The 19,082-nt window shown below is 42.8% G+C and overlaps 1 protein-coding gene across 7 annotated transcripts; it reads left to right on the plus strand.

Annotated features, from left to right (window-relative positions):
- The first annotated feature begins 1,506 nt into the window (after nucleotides 1-1,506).
- LOC121584897 (RNA-binding protein EWS) lies at nucleotides 1,507-19,052 on the plus strand. 7 transcript variants are annotated; one of them, XM_041901124.2, is made up of 17 exons: nucleotides 1,507-1,570; nucleotides 5,777-5,813; nucleotides 5,963-6,014; nucleotides 6,206-6,338; nucleotides 6,559-6,573; nucleotides 7,059-7,254; nucleotides 7,469-7,743; nucleotides 7,889-8,054; nucleotides 10,686-10,723; nucleotides 11,347-11,379; nucleotides 11,627-11,742; nucleotides 13,283-13,412; nucleotides 13,606-13,725; nucleotides 16,871-17,003; nucleotides 17,103-17,188; nucleotides 18,339-18,576; nucleotides 18,674-19,052. In XM_041901124.2, exons 1-17 carry the CDS (start codon nucleotides 1,555-1,557, stop codon nucleotides 18,708-18,710), a joined length of 1,821 nt encoding a protein of 606 aa, XP_041757058.1. In that variant the 5' UTR covers nucleotides 1,507-1,554; the 3' UTR covers nucleotides 18,711-19,052. The 7 variants fall into 7 exon arrangements, with proteins under 7 accessions (XP_041757058.1, XP_041757060.1, XP_041757063.1 ...); XM_041901126.2 differs by having other exon boundaries at nucleotides 7,481-7,743; XM_041901129.2 differs by having other exon boundaries at nucleotides 7,484-7,743.
- The last annotated feature ends 30 nt before the right edge of the window (nucleotides 19,053-19,082 follow it).

Raw genomic sequence — 19,082 nt, forward strand, 5'->3', positions numbered from 1 at the left:
GTATATATATAATATTTCTGCTCAATACAATTATTTTATTTGATGACTCAGTTATGTTCGATCACAGCTTGCTTTTGGGTGGAATCAGCTAAGCATTATATGACAAATTACTCTATAAAATATAGTACATAAAGGCTACTACAAATATGCTCTTCTTTACTAGTAAATGCCCTAGTAAACCTGACTGACTTCAGAGAGGACACTGAGGACTTTGGCACTTCCACTTTGGCTTCTGGTTCCTCAGGGGCATCCTGTAAGGAGGCCAATACCCCCGCCCTCAGCATCTGCTCCTCCAATAACTGGGCATCTGACACTGCTGCAGACCCATTCAGCAGCCATTGAGGAACAGGCGCTGGCCAAGGCTGTGGGTTCATGGGTGAAAGGTCCTCCATGGGGGGTCTGTTAGAGGGAGCTGCCTGTGGGAACGACCCAAATCTGTAATAAACAACAAAGTCTAATGTGACAATACTCACTCATGCAACCAACTCTGCCATTCCAAGGCTAGGTAGTAGTAAGTCAGACTTGAACAAGCTACTGTTGTTCTCACCTCTGTGAGATGCTTTAGGTGGGAAGCCTGAGCCTGGAGTAGTAAGGAACATAGGCCCAAGCAGGGGGAAGTTGAAAATCCCAATATCCTTTTTTTTCTGCAACACTCCAATAAAGGATGCACAATCTTTAAACAAAGGTAAGGTATATAATCACAGAATGTAAAAGGTATGACAGAGACAATGAGGACAAAACATTTTCCCAATAATTTGTTGTATTTTATGGCAGAGAACGATACAGTTGTGTCCTATCAGTATGGCACAGAAGTGGAGCAGTCCAGGTGTGCTGCCTGGGAAGCAACACCAGATTAAGGAGTAAGAGCAGCCAGGGCAGGAACCAAACAGGTACACATCTGAGCAGCTTCCTCTGGGTCACCTGATGACACTTGGCTGTAAACAGAGCCAGTTGGGTGGAGGAAGAACCACAAACACGACTAGCCTCATTCCCACTGATGAAGAGTAGGATGGCATACAGTTGAGGCAGGCAGGCTATGGAGATGAGTGAAAAGGCAAGGAAAGCCACCGTGCCCCAGCGTCGCTCTTGGCATGGGTCCAAGCAACAGTAGGAGAACTGTATTTTAGAGAAGAGAGGGCAGCTACTCATGACTGAAGGCATAGAGTTAAAGATCTGTGTGTGAGAGAGGGAAAGTACTATTCTGTTTCCTTTTAGACTACCTCGGCACCCTGGGAACTGTCCACCTGGGCCTAAACTGAGGCTGGCTGGAATGCCACATCAGCAACATCAGAGTTAATAGAAACGTTGTTCCTAGGAAGAAACCCGACGAAGAATATGAGGTCAAATCATGCCTTCAGTGTCTTCATGTCAGAAAGTCGGAGCTCTAGAAAGAGGCCCAAGTTCCCGAGTTGGAATTCTGAGTTGGATGACCGTTGAAATCGATTTTTCCCGGTCGGAGCTCGTTTTTTTCCGAGTTCCCAGTTGTTTTGAACGCGGCACAAGTTCATCCGTCTACTCGTTTACGCGCATGCGGCAACATCAGACGAAACGAAGATGGCGTCAGCACCTGGTGGGTTTCGTTCTCGGTCTATTTTATTGTGTAATTTTGCATGAATCCGTTAGCTACTATTGCCCATGTTAAGAAATGTACATATATTTTTCTACATAGTTACTTCAAAGTTATGTGTTTTAATCTAATATTTACGTCTAATGCGAACGTTTAAATATGTACAGTAGCCGGTAGCTGGCTAACGCGTTGCGTTTGCTAACGTTAGCCTAGCTGACTAAATTCTTCGATTTAACTCATGGAGTTGAGTTTAAACGTCTAGCCGGAGAATGATGAATGACCTAGTTTACTACGTTAGTTAACGTTGGCTAATGTAGAATCTAGGGCAGTAGGCCCTAGCTAGCCATGATGCCGGAGCGAGGGACAAAACTGACTACACACGTGCATCTGCCGTGTTAGTCGTGTCCATAGAATTAGGAATTTGAATGCTAGACTCGACATGACTTATGATGGTCTAAAGGTCAGCCATTTTGGTCAGGGAGTTGGTCAACCATGGTTTGTCAGTGCTGTGATAAGATTGTGTAAAATCATGTATTTTAAGAATGTATATGTTAACCAGTTTTAGATGAATGATGCCATACATGTTTCAAATTAACTGCCAACATTCTATTCAAACAATGCAGTCGCTCCACAGCCATACACTGGCTGAAATCAGTTGATGATAGGACAATAGAATGAATAAAACGGGATTGGAAATTTGACTGGTAAACTCATGGGTACACTCGCAATGGCGGCTGGTATTGTGATGCAATAATTTCCATGGTCAGTTGGAATGTTCTATCGACTGGATTGCCATGGTAACGTAGAATGTAAATTCAAATGATGCTAACTGATGTGGCTCATGCAATGGAACGTATTTTTTGTAATGTCAGTTGAGTTGACTCAACGTGGTCCTCTGTAGCTCAGCTGGTAGAGCACGGCGCTTGTTACGCCAAGGTAGTGGGTTCGATCCCCGGGACCACCCATACACAAAAATGTATGCACGCATGACTGTAAGTCGCTTTGGATAAAAGCGTCTGCTAAATGGCTTATTATTATTATTATTATAACAAATTGCAGCACAGATTGAAGGGTACACTTCCTGCTGTTACTTCCTGGCATGCGTCATTGATAACTACTAACGCCCTTAGAAAAAATGTATACACTTCTGGAACAAAGACTTAAAAAGAACTGATGTTGGCACAACATGGAGGGAAAGTTGGAGCGTAATTAACAAAATGAGTTAACAAAAAAGTTATACTTAATCCAGTATAAACTAATGTTTAGAATTTATACATGTTTTTACATTTTAGTCATTTAGCAGACGACTTACAGTTAGTGAGTGCATCCATTTTCATACTGGAGACCAAATTCAGAAATGCTACAGCACAACGGCAGAGCCATTGAGTCTTAAATGTAAAACTAATAATGACTCAATAATCCTTGCTTTCTGGGAATGCTATGAAGTCCAGAAAATGTGGGCGGAGCTAGAAAGTTGGCTGTCAGAAGTATTACAATGTAAACTTTTAATCTGCCTGTCTGCATATTTCAAGACATGGCATATAGGGGTGTAGTGAGATACCCAATGGGCTGGATGATTCTCTTCTCATCATTCATCTTGGAAAAAAACGTGTACAAAAAACTTGGAAGTCAATCAATCCACTATCATTGACACAATGGAAAAATCTAATGATTTATTATTGAAATAGCATGGGTGACTGAGGAAAAACAAACTGGTACAAATTAAGGCCAAGTGGCAAACAATAATGCAGGCACTAAGGATGGGGGTGTGAGAGTGCGGGTCTGGGCAGATGAGATGTAGTCATTGTTTGTGTGTATAAGTTTGTATCTGGAGCGGAATGAGTGTAATGGTATCAAACACATGGTTTCCAGGTGTTTGATGCCGATGCCATTCCATTTCCTCTGTTCCGGCCATTATTATGAGCCGTTCTCCCCTCAGCTGTGATCTGGAGTGTAAAGAAAAAATATATCTAAGTACCAGTCAAAAGTTTGGACACACCTACTCATTCAAGGGTTTATCTTTATTTTTACTATTTTCTACATAGTAGAATAATAGTGAAGACATCAAAACTATGAAATAACACATATGGAATCATGTAGTAACCGAAAAAGTGTTAAACAAATCAAAATATATTTGAGATTCTTCAAAGTAGCCACCCTTTGCCTTGATGACAGCTTTGCACACTCTTGGCATTCTCTCAACCAGCTTCATGAGGTAGTCACCTGGAATGCGTTTCCAACAGTCTTGAAGGAGATCCCACATATGCTGAGCACTTGTTGGCTGCTTTTCCTTCACTCTGCTGTCCAACTCATCCCAAACTATCTCAATTGGGTTGAGGTCCGGTGATTGTGGAGGCCAGGTCATCTGATGCAGCACTTCATCACTCTCCTTCTTGGTCAAATAGCCTTTACACAGCCTGGAGTTGTATTGGGTCATTGTCTTCGATTGAAAAACAAATGATAGTCCCACTAAGCGCAAACCAGATGGGATGGCATATCGCTGCAGAATGCTGTGGTAGCCATGCTGGTCAAGTGTGCCTTGAATTCTAAATAAATCACTGACAGTGTCACCAGCAAAGCACCATCTCCTCCATGCTTCACGGTGGGAACCACACATCCGTTCACCTACTCGGCGTCTCACAAAGACACGGTTGTTGGAACCAAAAATCTCCACTTTGGACTCATCAGACCAAAGGACAGATTTCCACCAGTCTAATGTCCATTGCTTGTGTATCTTGGCCCAAGCAAGTCTCTTCATCTTATTGGTGTCCTTTAGTAGTGGTTTCTTTGCAGAAATGTGACCATGAATGCCTGATTCATGCAGTCTCCTCTGAACAGTTGATGTTTAGATGTGTCTGTTACTTGAACTCTGAAGCATTTATTTGGGCTGCAATTTCTGAGGCTGGTAACTAATGAACGTATCCTCTGCAGCTGAGGTAACACTGGGTCTTCCTTTCCTGTGGCGGTCCTCATGAGAGCCAGCTTCATCATAGCGCTTGATGGTTTTTGCATCTGCGCTTGAAGAAATGTTAAAAGTTCTTGATTTTCCGGATTGACTGACCTTCATGTCTTAAAGTAATGATGGACTGTCGTTTCTCTTTGCTTATTTGAGCTGTTCTTGCCATAATATGGACTTGGTCTTTTACCAAATAGTGCTATCTTCTGTATATCACAACACAACTGATTGGCTCAAACGCATTAAGAAGGAAAGAAATTCCACAAATTAACTTTTAAGAAGGCACACCTGTTAATTGAAATGAGTTGTGTGTGCATAAATATATAACTACTAGCACCGTTGCTAACTAGCGACGCTGGTCCCTTGAATTGCAAAGGGTTATGGCATATTAGAACCCTGTTGTCTTAACCTTATAATCTTCAACCTAGACGTTAGCTAGCTGGCAGTTGTCTTTTTCTGGCATTAGCCTAAAATGTAATTTTTTTTGCCAATCTTATGATCTGCTTCAGACTGCTTGCCTTCTGCCTAGGCAGCATTAGCTACAATGCTTGAGCTGGTCCCATGGTTGTTTCAGAGCAGTAGAACCTCCACATTATTGTGACACCGTTGTCTTAACATTCCCACCTTCCACCTAGATATGGGTCTAGGTCGAAAATATACAGATCTGGGATCAGCGCCATTGCTAACTAGCATAGCTGGTCCCATTGTTGCAAAGAGTTATGGGATATTAGAATCCTGTTGTCTTAACCTTTGTCATCTGGTGCTGTTTTCGCCCCATTCTGGAACTTTTAGGGTTTGATATAGCCCCTCTAGTAATTTAATAGGTTCTCTTTGTGCTAGTGTATGCCTTTCCATGCGGCCTTGCTAATCTAGCCACATTTGTGTCTTTGTGGGCCAATTAAAATGTGTAGCTAGTTTTTTTTAAGGTAGCTAGCTAGCCAACTACCACAATGTTAGTTATGCAAGCAAAGGCGGGATGGCCCCCACAACATAACAACGGTCTCTAGTCAGTTCTTGCTAGAGTGAATAGCAGGAATGCTTTGTCTCTTTTCAAGGACTGTTGAACTTGAAAGACTTTCCATTGTGTGCCCTGGCCTGGTTGGCACTGCCAAAGGTTTACACAAGATTATTGCCCAGTGAACATGAGTAGTTTTTCTAACAAGTCCAAAGCGGAATTTGATACTGTACTAGCTACTAGGACTGTTGTTGTTGAATGTTAGACTAGTCATTTATTTTGTCATTTTCTTTAACAGATTACAGTTCCTACAGCCAGGCCAGTGCCCAGCAGGGGTAAGTCTTTCTACATACAGGTTGTGTGCGCTACTAAGATAAGAGTATTCTAATTAATGCAGCGGAATGGGTGTTTGTAAGTTGGTACAATTAATTATGATCTACAGAAACACGATTTATACTGAATGATTGATCTTGTGTCCCTGCAGGTATGGCTCCTATGCTGCTCAGCCCTCACAGGGCTATGGACAATCTGCCCAGGTGAGTTTTATATTTAGACAAGGCCATTTATGAATTACGCAATCTGGAATGCTGGTAAGAGACTCACAATACTTCCTTGATCGCATTCCATGTTTGCATACAGCTTGAACTTAAGCACAGGAAAACTTGCCTGCTTGCCCAAGGTACTTGTCATTATATATTGGTCTATATAAGAATCTTTTGTATTTCAGCAGGGTTATAGCCAGCAAGGATATGGGTCCTACGCCCAGCCTGCTGCAGCTGAGACCGGATACTCTCAGGCAGCACCCTCTGCTGGCGGCTATGCGCAGCAGTATGGTTCCTCCTATGGGCAACCAGCACCAGGTCAGTTTCAAATGGACCAAAATGATTGGCCAAGAGTAGTTTTGGGGGAAGGGAATGAGAATTGTCCATCAAATGCCTCTAACCAGTGACCACATGTAATGTCAATCCTGTATTTATATTACTGCGAATGTGTTTTGAGGACCTTAAAGGACAATTTTCAACCCAAGTCACCTTTTTTTGAACTGTGAACCTTTTCTCCTCTATTGCTATCATGTTACAGCTGGGAATAAAACAGGTTCGACACAGATTACTTTTCTTACATCTCTATCCATTTCATGCCACTTAGGCTAAGTCTATACAAAGTCTTCAATGGCTTGATGGATAGATCCATGTAATATATTTAGCATCATGTGTAGTAGACTAGTATTGTGAGTAGACTAGTTGAACCCTGGACATGATAGATTTATTTGACCCTATTTACTACATCTTACTAATACAAGACAATAGACCCTTCATAATAGTATTCATCTAACAATATTTAACACTAATTCTAACACACTTCTAATAACACAATTGTATTCTTCTGTGCCATTAATATTCTTCATCAGTGCTCCTCACTGTCAAGTTGTATAAGTCCTCGGTCCAGAGTGGGTTATAGTGTGATCCAAATAAGGAACAGATTGCTTCATTCATTTGGGCAGTTCTGGACTAAAATCCTAACCGGGTTGTACCTGGAATGATCAATCTACGCCTTTTTAACTGTCTCCTGTTTGACCACAGCTGGGTACCCTGCTGCCCAGCCTAGTGCCCATGGCTACTCCCAGCCTGCCACGGGCTATGGAGCCAGTGGATATGAGAGCGCTCCTGCTGCTGCTCCTGCTGCCTCTCAGCCCTCCTATGGCTCCCAGCCAGGCTATGCAGCCCAGTCTGCCTACGCTGGCTACAGCCAGCAGCCTGCCTCCACTGCACCTCAGAGGTAGGCTAAGTAGTCTCACATTAGGACCAGGGTGTAATGGAGGTAGTGATACAGTGAATGTTACACTTTATTTTGTTGATGTTTGTTGATTTTAGTTTGTACACAGTGGAAGACCAGTTGCAGCTGTCAACCCATAAGAATCATCTAGTGTGTAGAAATAGTTGTAGCGCTTTTTATGACCTGATCAATCCCTGCCTGTCCCTAATTACTTCAGTTATAATCCCAGCAGCCAGCCTGCTGGCTACAGCCAGAGCAGCTACTCCCAGCCAGGGGGATATGCTGCGCAGCAGAGTGGGTACCAGGCCCAGCAGGGAAGCTATGGGCAGCAGCAGAGTGGGTACCAGCAGCAGCAGCCCCCACCTCAGCAGCAACAGGCCCCTGCCGCGGCCTACCCCCCTCAGGCCTCAGGCTCCTACGGGCAGCCTGCAGGCAGCCAGTATGGACAACAAAGTGGACCTCAAAGTGGTTACAACCAGTCAAGCCATTACAGTAAGAGCAGCAGTCTCCCCTGTTTTTTTAACACACACACATGAGCATTGCAATATGCCTACCTGCTAGTTATTGTCATAGTCATGTTGATGTTCCTTCCTTTTCACACAAGGGCATTTCTGCTAATCCTCATGTTATTCTGTAGATAACTATGGACAGGAGGGCAGAGGCAGCTCTGGCTACTCTGGCTCTGAGCCTGCTAGGTTCCCAGGGGCAGGGGAGAGCCGTGGGCCCCCCAGGGATGGCTATGACAGGGGCGGCATGATGCACGGTGGCAGGGGACGTGGGGGCATGGGCCGTGGAGGCATGGGGTAAGTCACTCTCCTTATTGCTCAACTTAACTTCCATCCACTCTTGCAGGTGCTGCGGCCAGGCTGAGCAGGGCTGAGTCTAAAGTTTCCCTAAAACATTAATTGGGTGAAGTTATAACCCTACAAAAGTAAAATAGATATCTCTTTTATTAGTGGGGACAGTCAAACTGTTTACTTTCGTGTAGGATCAAATATCTAATGCCTACAAAAAGTATCATGAAGGGACCCTCCATTAGTGGGTACAAACTCTTAGCCCTGCCATACAGTGGCCAAAGGTAAGAAGGGAATATGTTTTCATGAATCAAAGAGCTGGGACTGACATTCGTGAACAGAAAGCTGGAGTTTTAAACTTTTCAATCGGATACCCCTTTTTGCTGTACCGCAGCTTTACAGGTGTATATAATCTATAGCATTGATTATGGTCCATCTATTTACAAGGCTTCAGGGTCACTGCTGTGGGTTTCAATGATTTGGTGGGCACACCGCACCTTTTTAAATGATTGCTCTGCGGTTAAAAACGTTTTAAGATGGTATAAAAAGGTACCTATTTAATCCATCCTCTGGTTTTCATTTTAAAAAGCTGACCCAGAAGGTATTTGGGAGTATGCACTATGGAAGTTTAGTTGCTAACTGATTACCTCATAATTTGGCTTGTGTTGACTATATATAACAGTATTATTTCATATTAAGCGATTACTTAACTCTTGAAACCACAAAATCCTTAGCTTTAAGCTAACAAAACTTTGCAAAACAAGACAAGCTTTTTCTCATTGGTGTTGGGAGGTGTGCCCCTTTCTGTCCAATTAGCTAATTTCTGGACAATATTTCGGGGGGTGTTTTTTGCCTCACGACCCCCAGGGGCAGATCTTCTAAAATAACCTACATTTGTTTAATAAGCAAGACACATTGATTGCCTATACCAAGGAATTTTATTTGCATACTAAGTTGAGGTCAATGCACATTTGGGGTTTGGAGTTTTTTCCTGGAAAACCAATAAAGTACATTTCTACAGGATACATCCATGCAGAACTAAAGTTATCCCCCTTATAGGCTGTTGGTACTATACTGGCAACCTGGAGCCTTTCATGTTTTGTTAAAGCTTTCTGGGCATTATGGTGGCACCTATATTTTAATTGTAGAGTTTGTGGTGAGGTTGATTCCATTGAGTAACAGACAGCTCAAGGTAATATCCCTGTAACAAGAAAACAAAAAAAGGATCACGTGTTCACTAGGTCACACCAGACTCATATGTTCAATTATGTTTTGCCCTAGGCTTACATTATATTAGAATGTTATTCAGTACATGGCTGTGTATTTGCCCTAAAGGGATGATCAACGTGAATAATTCCCCCTTTGTCTACAGCACAATATTTTATTAATTACAGGACATTTGTGACATTTCTTACCCTCAATTAGATAATGTTATTGATTTTGTCCTGTTTTAAAGTTGAAAGTAGGCTATATCGCAACCCTAGTCTTTTTATTTATTTTTTATAGTCATATGTAACTCCTGCTTTTACTTTCATACAGTATAGCTTTTAGGGCAAAATGTTTTGGGTCCGGTTTCCCAGAGTAAGCCTAGTCCTTGACTAAAAAAAATGCTCAGAATGCTTTTTAGTCTTTGGACTAAGCTTAATCTGTGTCTGGGGAAACCAGCCTTTATTTGTTTTTTAAATGTGGTTTGGATTACAAATGTTGTTTAATCAAATGAACACCTTTTTAACATGCTTTGTCACATTTACGCTACAGGTAACACAGTGAGAGCCATGTAAACCATCTATATTCTATAAAGTACCTGTACTCAATACAGAGCCGGCAGCTTAAACAACCGAAGGGGTTAAACCACAGAGATTTGGGTTCTGCCTTAAATCCAAGAGATGAGGATGGTGCTGTCTAATGCGTGCTGGGAAACTTTTTAAAAATATGATTATACTATACAAATTGTATTATTACTTTTACCTTGGTGAACATTGTCACAAGGTCAAGTTAAATTCTGTATTTATTAGAATTGTTTAACTTCAATTCATGTTTTTGTAAAAGAATGTACATGGATGGTGTGTTTTTGGTTTTAATTTCAAAGGTGACTGTAATCACCTGTTTTTGTTTTGTAATATTTCAGATGCTTTGCATTTGACAACTTAAATCATTTGTTTTAACTCGTATAGCCATTTGCTTCCAACTGTAAAGTGGACATAATACACTAGCCTTCCACATATTTAACTGTAAGTTATATCTTGTCAGTATAGTATCTCCAGGCTAGCCATTATTAAACTACATATGGAATGCATCTAGAGGTTTTCCTTTGTAACAAATTCCTGGGATTCTGACCCATATTTCCCCAAAGGTAATTGAGTTTTAACACCCCTCAGCTAGCTCCAAACTAGCCAGTATCTGCTATCAAATGCTGTCGTTAAGAAGCCTTCTAGTAAAGGAATGATGCCATATAGTTGCTGTTAATTCCTTCATTCCCATTAACTGGATTGCATAGACTGTATAGGCATGTTGGGGGTTGTTAAATGAACTAGTCAGAAATGTTTCCTTGAACCTCCCCAAACGAGCCATGGGGCTCCATGCATGGAAGTGGCTGTTAAAAGGGATATCGCCTTCATATCTCCATTTATTCCCCCATAGCGTCGCTGGAGACAGAGGTGGCTTCAATAAGCCCGGTGGTAAGTTAACGAGTATTACACTGGCTAGTCCACTCTAGACCTTTACCTACTAGAGCATGTACGCGCTGAGCATTTACCTAAGCCCTTACATTGGTGTGCGCAGCATTCTTTTTGGGGTAGCCAAATATGTAGGTGGCTATTAGAATGGATGGAAATAGAGGGGGATCCAGTTTAAATGTCTGAGACATCTGTTTGGAAAGGGGTACTTTTTACTCTGGTTTATATCACTCACTGCCTAAGGTAACCTTGAAAAGCAAGGTACTCTTATTTCACAATGACAAGTTAATGACAAATGACTGCTGCTAAGAAATGTCAGTTTTGAAAAATGGTTTTTGCATTTACAATTTCATGGCGCCAAACCCCTGGTATTTTTTGGGAAGATAATTATGTGGTTTCTTAGGAACTTTTCTTATGGCACACATTTTTATACAAAAGGGTCTGAGGTTTTTATTTACATCATGATCAATATATTTTCAATTTTCCAAAATGTCTGACGCCTGTGTTCTGGAGGAGTGTGTCTGTATTATCACTTCAAATACTCTTCAGCAGTTTAGCAGTGGACTTGAGTGGCACAAACTGACTTCTTTGCCTTTTTTCTCTCCCCCTCGCCTGATGGACAACAGGACCCATGAACAACGGAGCAGTGCGTAACATGGGTAAGCAGATACTAAATGACCAACACTTATATCATAGATCAGATGCATTGGAGGATCAACTGCTAACCTTTTACGTTTATCTTACTGGTTTGGTAGGTTTGCATCTGCCTGCAAGGCTTTATTGCATTGATCTTGGTCCAGTTTAATGGCTTATGCTATGAATCTGAGATGAATAAGGACAGTGCAGTGGAAGTGTAGCTGTAGTGTTTTCTGTCAATTTTTTAACGGTAGTTCTCTATCTGTTTAGGGCGCCCTGAGGAGCAGGATGACTCTGAGAACAGCACCATCTACATCACAGGACTCACAGAGAATGCCACTCTGGAGGAGATGGCTATCTTCTTCAAAGACCCTGGACCCATCAGGGTGAGTACAATCTCTCAATCTAAGGACCTCAATTTAGACACGCATTAGGTTGTATTTGTCTCTTCCAAAACATGCTGATGTACACTGGGAAAAAAATATAAATGCAACAATTTCAAAGATTATACTGAGTTACAGTTCATATAAGAATCTATCTATTGAAATAAATTCATTACGCCCTAATCTATGGATTTCACATGACTGGGAATACAGATATGCATCTGTTGGTCACAGATACTGTACCTTGAAGAAAAGATGGGCATTGATCAGAAAACCAGTCAGTATCTGGTGTGACCACCATTTGTCTCATGCAGTGCGACACATATCCTTCACATACGGTTGATCAGGCTGTTGTTGATTGTGGCCTGTGGAATATTGTCCCACTCCTCTTCAATGGCTGTGCGAAGTTGCTCGACATTGGCGGGAACTGGAACCCGCTGTCGTACATTATCATGCTGAAACATGAGGCGATGGCGGCGGGTGAATGGCACAACAATGGGCCTCAGGCTCTCGTCACGGTATCTCTGTGCATTCAAATTGCCATCGATAAAATGCTATTGTGTTCGTTGTCCGTAGTTTATACCTGCCCATACCATAACCCCACCGCCACCATGGGGCACTCTGTTCACAACATTGATCAGCAAACCGCTCGCCCACACGCTATCTGCCCGGTACAGTTGAAACCGGGATTCATCTGTGAACCCACTGAAGTCGGTTACGATGCCGAACTGCAGTCAGGTCAAGACCCTGGTGAGGACGACAAGCACGCAGATGAGCTTCCCTGAGACGGTTTCTGACAGTTTGTGCAGAAATTATTCGGTTTTGCAAACCCACAGTTTCATCAGCTGTCCGGGTGGCTGGTCTCAGACGATCCCGCAGGTGAAGCCGCCGGATGTGGAGGTCCTGGGCTGGCATGGTTACACGTGGTCTGCGGTTCTGAGGCCGGTTGGACATACTGCCAAATTCTCTAAAACGACGTTGGAGGCGGCTTATGGTAGAGAAATGAACATTCAATTATCTGGCAACAGCTCTGTTGGACATTCCTGCAGTCAGCATGCCAATTGCACGCTCCCTCAACTTGAGACATCTCTGGCATTGTTGTGACACAACTGCGCAGTTTAGAGTGGCCTTTTATTGTCCACAGCGCAAGGTGCACCTGTGTAATGATCATGCTGTTTAATCAGCTCCTTGATATGCCACACCTGTCAGGTGGATTAGTTATCTTGGCAAAGGAGAAATGCTCACTAACAGGGATGTAAACAAATTTGTGCACAAAATTTGAGAGAAATTTGCTTTTTTGTGCGTAGGGAACATTTCTGGAATCTTTTATTTCAGCTCCTGAAACATAGGACCAACACTTTACATGTTGCATTTATATTTTTGATCAGTGTATTATATGGCCAATGTTTTTGTTGTCTTGTTCTCATTTAATTAGAGGACTGAACAGTTAATGAATGCTCTCAAAAATAATGGCAACTGCAGATAACTGTCAATGGTGTGGTAGGTTGACTTTTGAGTGATTAATTCCTCTTTTATTGTTCAGATGAACCGGAGGTTGGGCAAGCCTGCCATCAACATCTACACAGACAATGATTCAGGGAAGCCCAAGGGAGACGCCACACTGTCCTACGAGGAGCCCGCCTTTGCCAAAGCTGCTGTAGAGTTATTTGATGGTAGGTCTCACTGGCCCTTTTTAACCTGCATCAGCCTACTCTCTGGTTCTACTCTTGAACCATGCATAGCAGGACTTGTGTTGATGTGCACTGAAATGTACTTTAGAATACTAGTAATAACCATTAACTCATGTCTTTTTCTCTCTCTCCATTTCTCTTTATTCCTGTTACGTTCTGTTCCTGACCTCCACAGGGAAAGAGTACCAGGGCAGGAGGCTGAAGGTGTCCATGGCTCGCCGTAAGCCCATGATGGGTGGAATGAGAGGGGGCATGCCCATGAGGGGTGACATGATGGGCCGTGGAGGACCTGGAGGTATATTTAAGTCAACTGTTTGTTTGTGAGAATGACACTGGTTCAAAACTGAAAATGCACTGAACAAAAATATAAATGCAACATGTAACAATTTCAAAGATTTTACTGAGTTACAGTTCATATAAGGAAATTGGTCAATTGAAATAAATTCATTAAGCCCTAATCTATGCATTTCACATAACTGGGAATACAGATATGCAGCTGCTGGTCACAGATGCCTTAAAGGTAGGAACATGGATCAGAAAACCAGTCAGGATCTGGTGTGACCACCATTTGCTTCATGCAGCACAACACATCTCCTTCGCATAGAGTTGATCAGGCTGTTTATTGTGGAATGTTGTCCCAATCCTCTTCAATGGCTGTGCGAAGTTGCTGGATATTGGTGGGAACTGGAACACACAGTCGTACACGTCGATCCAGAGCGTCCCAAACATGCTCAATGGGTGACATGTCTGGTGAGTATGCAGGCCATGGAAGAACTGGGACATCCAGAAATTGTGTACAGATGCTTGCGACATGGGGCCGTGCATTATCATGCTGAAACATGAGGTGATGGTGGCGGATGAATGGCACAACAATGGGCCTCAGGATCTCGTCACGTTATCTCTGTGCATTCAAATTGCCATCGATAAAATGCAATTGTGTTCATTGCCCGTAGCTTATGCCTGCCCATGCCATAACCCCACCGCCACCATGGGGCACTGTGTTCACAATGTTGACATCAGCAAATCTGTACAGTTGAAACCGTGATTCATCTGTGAAGAGCACACTTCTCCAGCGTGCCAGTGAACATTTGCCCACTGAATTCGGTTACGACGCCGAACTGCAGACAGGTCAAGACCCTGATGAGGACGACGAGCACGCAGATGAGCATCCCTGAGACTGTTTCTGACAGTTTGTGCAGAAATTCTTCGGTTGTGCAAACTCAGTTTCATCAGCTGTCCGGGTGGCTGGTCTCAGACGATCCCGCAGATGAAGAAGCCAGATGTGGAAGTCCTGGGCTGGTGTGGTTGTGATGCCGGTTGGACGTACTGCCAAATTCTCCAAAACGACATTGGATGCGGCTTATGGTAGAGAAATGAACATTCAATTAACTGGGAACAGCTCTGGTGGACATTCCTGCAGTCAGCATGCCAATTGCACGCTTCCTCAACTTGAGACATCTGTGGCATTGTATTGTAACACAACTGCACATTTTAGTGGTCTTTTATTTTCCCCAGCGCAAGGTGCACCTGTGTAATGATCATGCTGTTTAATCAGCTTATTGGTATGCCACACCTGTCAGGTGGATGGATTGTCTTGGCAAAGGAGAAATGCTCACTAACAGGGATGTAAACAAATTTGTGCACAAAATTTGAGAACTTTTTGTGCATATGGAACATTTCTAGGATATTTTATTTCACCTCATGAAACATGGGACCAACACTTTACATGTTGCGTTTTATATTTTTGTTCAGTATATATACAGTTGAAGTCGGAAGTTTACATACACCTTAGCCAAATACATTTAAACTCAGTTTTTCACAATTTCAGCTTTTATTTCTTTCATCACATTCCCAGTGGGTCAGAAGTTTACATACACTCAATTAGTATTTGGTAGCATTGCCTTTTAAATTGTTTAACTTGGGTCAAACGTTTCGGGTAGCCTTCCACAAGCTTCCCACAATAAGTTGGGTGAATTTTGGCCCATTCCTCCTGACAGAGCTGGTGTAACTGAGTCAGGTTTGTTGGCCTCCTTGCTCGCACATGCTTTTTCAGTTCTGCCCACACATTTTCTATAGGATTGAGGTCAGGGCTTTGTGATGGCCACGCCAATACCTTGACTTTGTTGTCCTTAAGCCATTTTGCCACAACTTTGGAAGTATGCTTGGGGTCATTGTCCATTAGGAAGACCCATTTGTGACTAAGCTTTAACTTCCTGACTGATGTCTTGAGATGTTGCTTCAATATATCCACATAATTTTCCTTCCTCATGATGCCATCTATTTTGTGACGTGCACCAGACCCTCCTGCAGCAAAGCACATTTACATTTACATTTTAGTCATTTAGCAGACGCTCTTATCCAGAGTGACTTACAGGTAGTGAGTGCATACATTTTTCATACACCCCCACAGCATGATGCTGCCACCCCCGTGCTTCACGGTTGGGATGGTGTTCTTCGGCTTGCACGCCATCCCCCTTTTTCCTCCGAACATAACGATGGTCATTATGGCCAAACAGTTCTATTTTTGTTTCATCAGACCAGAGGAAATGTCTCCAACAAGTACGATCTTTGTCCCCATGTGCAGTTGCAAACCGTAGTCTGGCTTTTTTATGGCGGTTTTGGAGCAGTGGCTTCCTTGCTGAGCGGCCTTTCAGGTTATGTCGATATAGGACTCATTTTACTGTTGATATAGATACTTTTGTACCTGCTTCCTCCAGCATCTTCACAAGGTCCTTTGCTGCTGTTCTGGGATTGATTTGCACTTTTTGCACCAAAGTACGTTCATCTCTAGGAGACAGAACGCGTCTCCTTCCTGAGCGGTATGACGGCTGCGTGGTCCCATGGTGTTTATACTTGCGTACTATTGTTTGTACAGATGAACGTGCTACCTTCAGGCGTTTGGAAATTGCTCCCAAGGATGAACCAGACTTGTGGAGGTCTACAATTTTTTATCTGAGGTCTTGGTTGATTTCTTTTGATTTTCCCATGATGTCAAGCAAAGAGGCACTGAGTTTGAAGGTAGGCCTTGAAATACATCCACAGGTACACCTCCAATTGACTCAAATGATGTCAATTAGCCTATCAGAAGCTTCTAAAGCCATGACATCATTTTCTGGAATTGTCTAAGCTGTTTAAAGGCACAGTCAACTTAGTGTATGTAAACTTCTGACCCACTGGAATTGTGATACAGTGAATTATAAGTGAAATAATCTGTCTAAACAATTGTTGGAAAAATTACTTGTGTCATGCACAAAGTAGATGTCCTAACCGACTTGCCAAAACTATAGTTTGTTAACAAGAAATTTGTGCAGTGGTTGAAAAACGAGTTTTAATGACTCCAACCTAAGTGTATGTAAACTTCAGACTTCAACTGTAGTTGCCCCACATTTGCCATGAAAATATAATGAAATATTGAAACAACCCCTGGTGTGTGTTATCAGGCATGATGGGCCGTGGAGGAGAGCGTGGAGGTTTTGTCCCACGAGGAGGACCACATGGTATGGGCAGAGGTGGGCCAGGTGGCCCAGGTGGCAACATGCAGCAGAGAGCTGGAGACTGGGAGTGCCCCAACCAGTAAGGACCTCTCAAGAAAGAGCTTTCCACTTTTTTAAAATTAAGTTACAGTACAGTTAGTGGTTTTTGTGTATATCACTGAATGGTTGTCCTTCTCAGGGGCTGTGGCAACCAGAACTTTTCCTGGAGGATGGAGTGTAACCAGTGCAAAGCTCCCAAACCAGATGGCTTTGGGCCCCCTTCAGGTACAGCTGTCACTGGCACAGCAGCATTATTGTTAGGGCCTAGTTCAACTGTAGACAGGAACCATTATAACAATTTGTGTTATTTGAGCAACAAGGGCTTAATTACCTTCCCTGTTTCACATGTATCTTAATGTTTGCAATGTAAACACAGCCAAATCAAACAAAAACAGGTTTATCACCTTGACTTCAGGGTCCATGCTTAGCGGTTGTACTACTCTGAACAAAAATATAAACGCAACATGTAAAGTGTTGGTCCCATGTTTCATGAGCTGAAACTAAAAAATCCCAGAAATGATCCATACGCACAAAAACCTTATTTCTGTCAAATGTGTTAATACCTGTTAGTGAGCATTTCTCCTTTGCTAAGATAATCCATCTATCTGACAGGTGTAGCATGTCAAGAAGCTGATTAAACCGTATGATCATGACACAGGTGCTGGGGACAATAAAAGGCCACTTTTAAAATGTGCAGTTTTGTTGCACAACACAATGCCACAGATGTCTCAAGTTTTGAGGAAGCTTGCAATTGGCATGCTGACTGCAGGAATGTCCACCAGAGCTGTTGCCAGAGAATTGAATGTTCCATAGAATTCGGCCGTACGTGTAACCGGCCTCAAAATCGCAGACCACGTATAACCACCCCAGCCCAGGACCTCCACATCCGGCTTCTTCACCTGTGGGATTGATGGAGAGGGGGTGCTGAGGAGGATTTGTCTGTAATAAATCCCTTTTTTGGGGAAAAACTCATTCTGATTGGCTGGGCTCCCTAGTGGGTGGGCCTATATCCTCCCAGGCCAACCCATGGCTATGCCCCAGCCCAGTCATGTGAAATCCATAAATTAGGCCCAATTCATTTATTGCAATTGGCTGATTTCCTTTATATGAACTGTAACTCAGTAAAATCTTAGAAATTGTTGTATTTATTTTTGTTCTGTATAGTTTAGTGTCAATACTGGGGAAACATGAAACCATCCATGTGCAGCAGTCTGTTTACTGTAATTGAAAGCTTTGGTGTTGGAGGGGCTTGCTCTGTGTGCACTGGGAATACTACTTATGTTTAATAATCTCATGTTTCCCTTCCTGTTAACGTGTGTATGTCTACGATAGTCTGGTGGCAAGCTTAACTGGGTCTTGTGTGATTTTTGTTCAGGTGGTGAGCGAGGCAGGGGTGGAATGGGGATGCGTGGGGGCAGAGGGATGGACCGTGGCGGGCCTGGTGGTCCTGGAGGCTTCCGTGGAGGATGGGGAGGTGGTGGTGGATTCAGGGGACGGGGTGGAATGGACCGAGGGGGATTCCGAGGGGCTAGCAGGGGAGGACCGCCTATGGACCGAGGAAGAGGAATGGGTAGAGGAGGAATGGGGGGGCCCCCAGGCAAGATGGATATGAGGTAAAGGAACATGTTGGACTGCTTTCATCATACTCATGTATTACTTACTTTATGTATGTTTGTTGGACACTAAATGATTGCTCTTTCTCTCTCATAGGGACCATCGCCAGGAACGCAGAGACCGACCCTACTGAAAGACAGCAATTTGAATTTTCCATTTAGTGCAGGATTTGATTTTTAAAATTAATTTATGATTCCGTTTTTATTAATGGTTATAGAACTGCTTTTGAAATACTCTGGTGCAGTTTCATTGAACTCGTAGTTAAACGTTTTTTTTTTTTTTTTTAATAGTTTTGTTTACCCTTGGTTCAGTTATTTCGACTTGTGCACATTTATTTTTTGTATTTCTTAGATGTACAGACTGATTTTTGGACAGTTTATTGTAAAACATGACACTTATTTTTTAATTGTAATTGCTTCTACTTCCCACAGCTGTGTAATGATAAACAATTTTGAAAATAAATTGTCCACCCTGATTTGATGCTAAAAGAAATTCAGATCCATTG

The sequence above is a fragment of the Coregonus clupeaformis genome, chromosome 16 (genome assembly GCF_020615455.1).
Source record: "Coregonus clupeaformis isolate EN_2021a chromosome 16, ASM2061545v1, whole genome shotgun sequence".
NCBI lineage: Eukaryota > Metazoa > Chordata > Actinopteri > Salmoniformes > Salmonidae > Coregonus > Coregonus clupeaformis.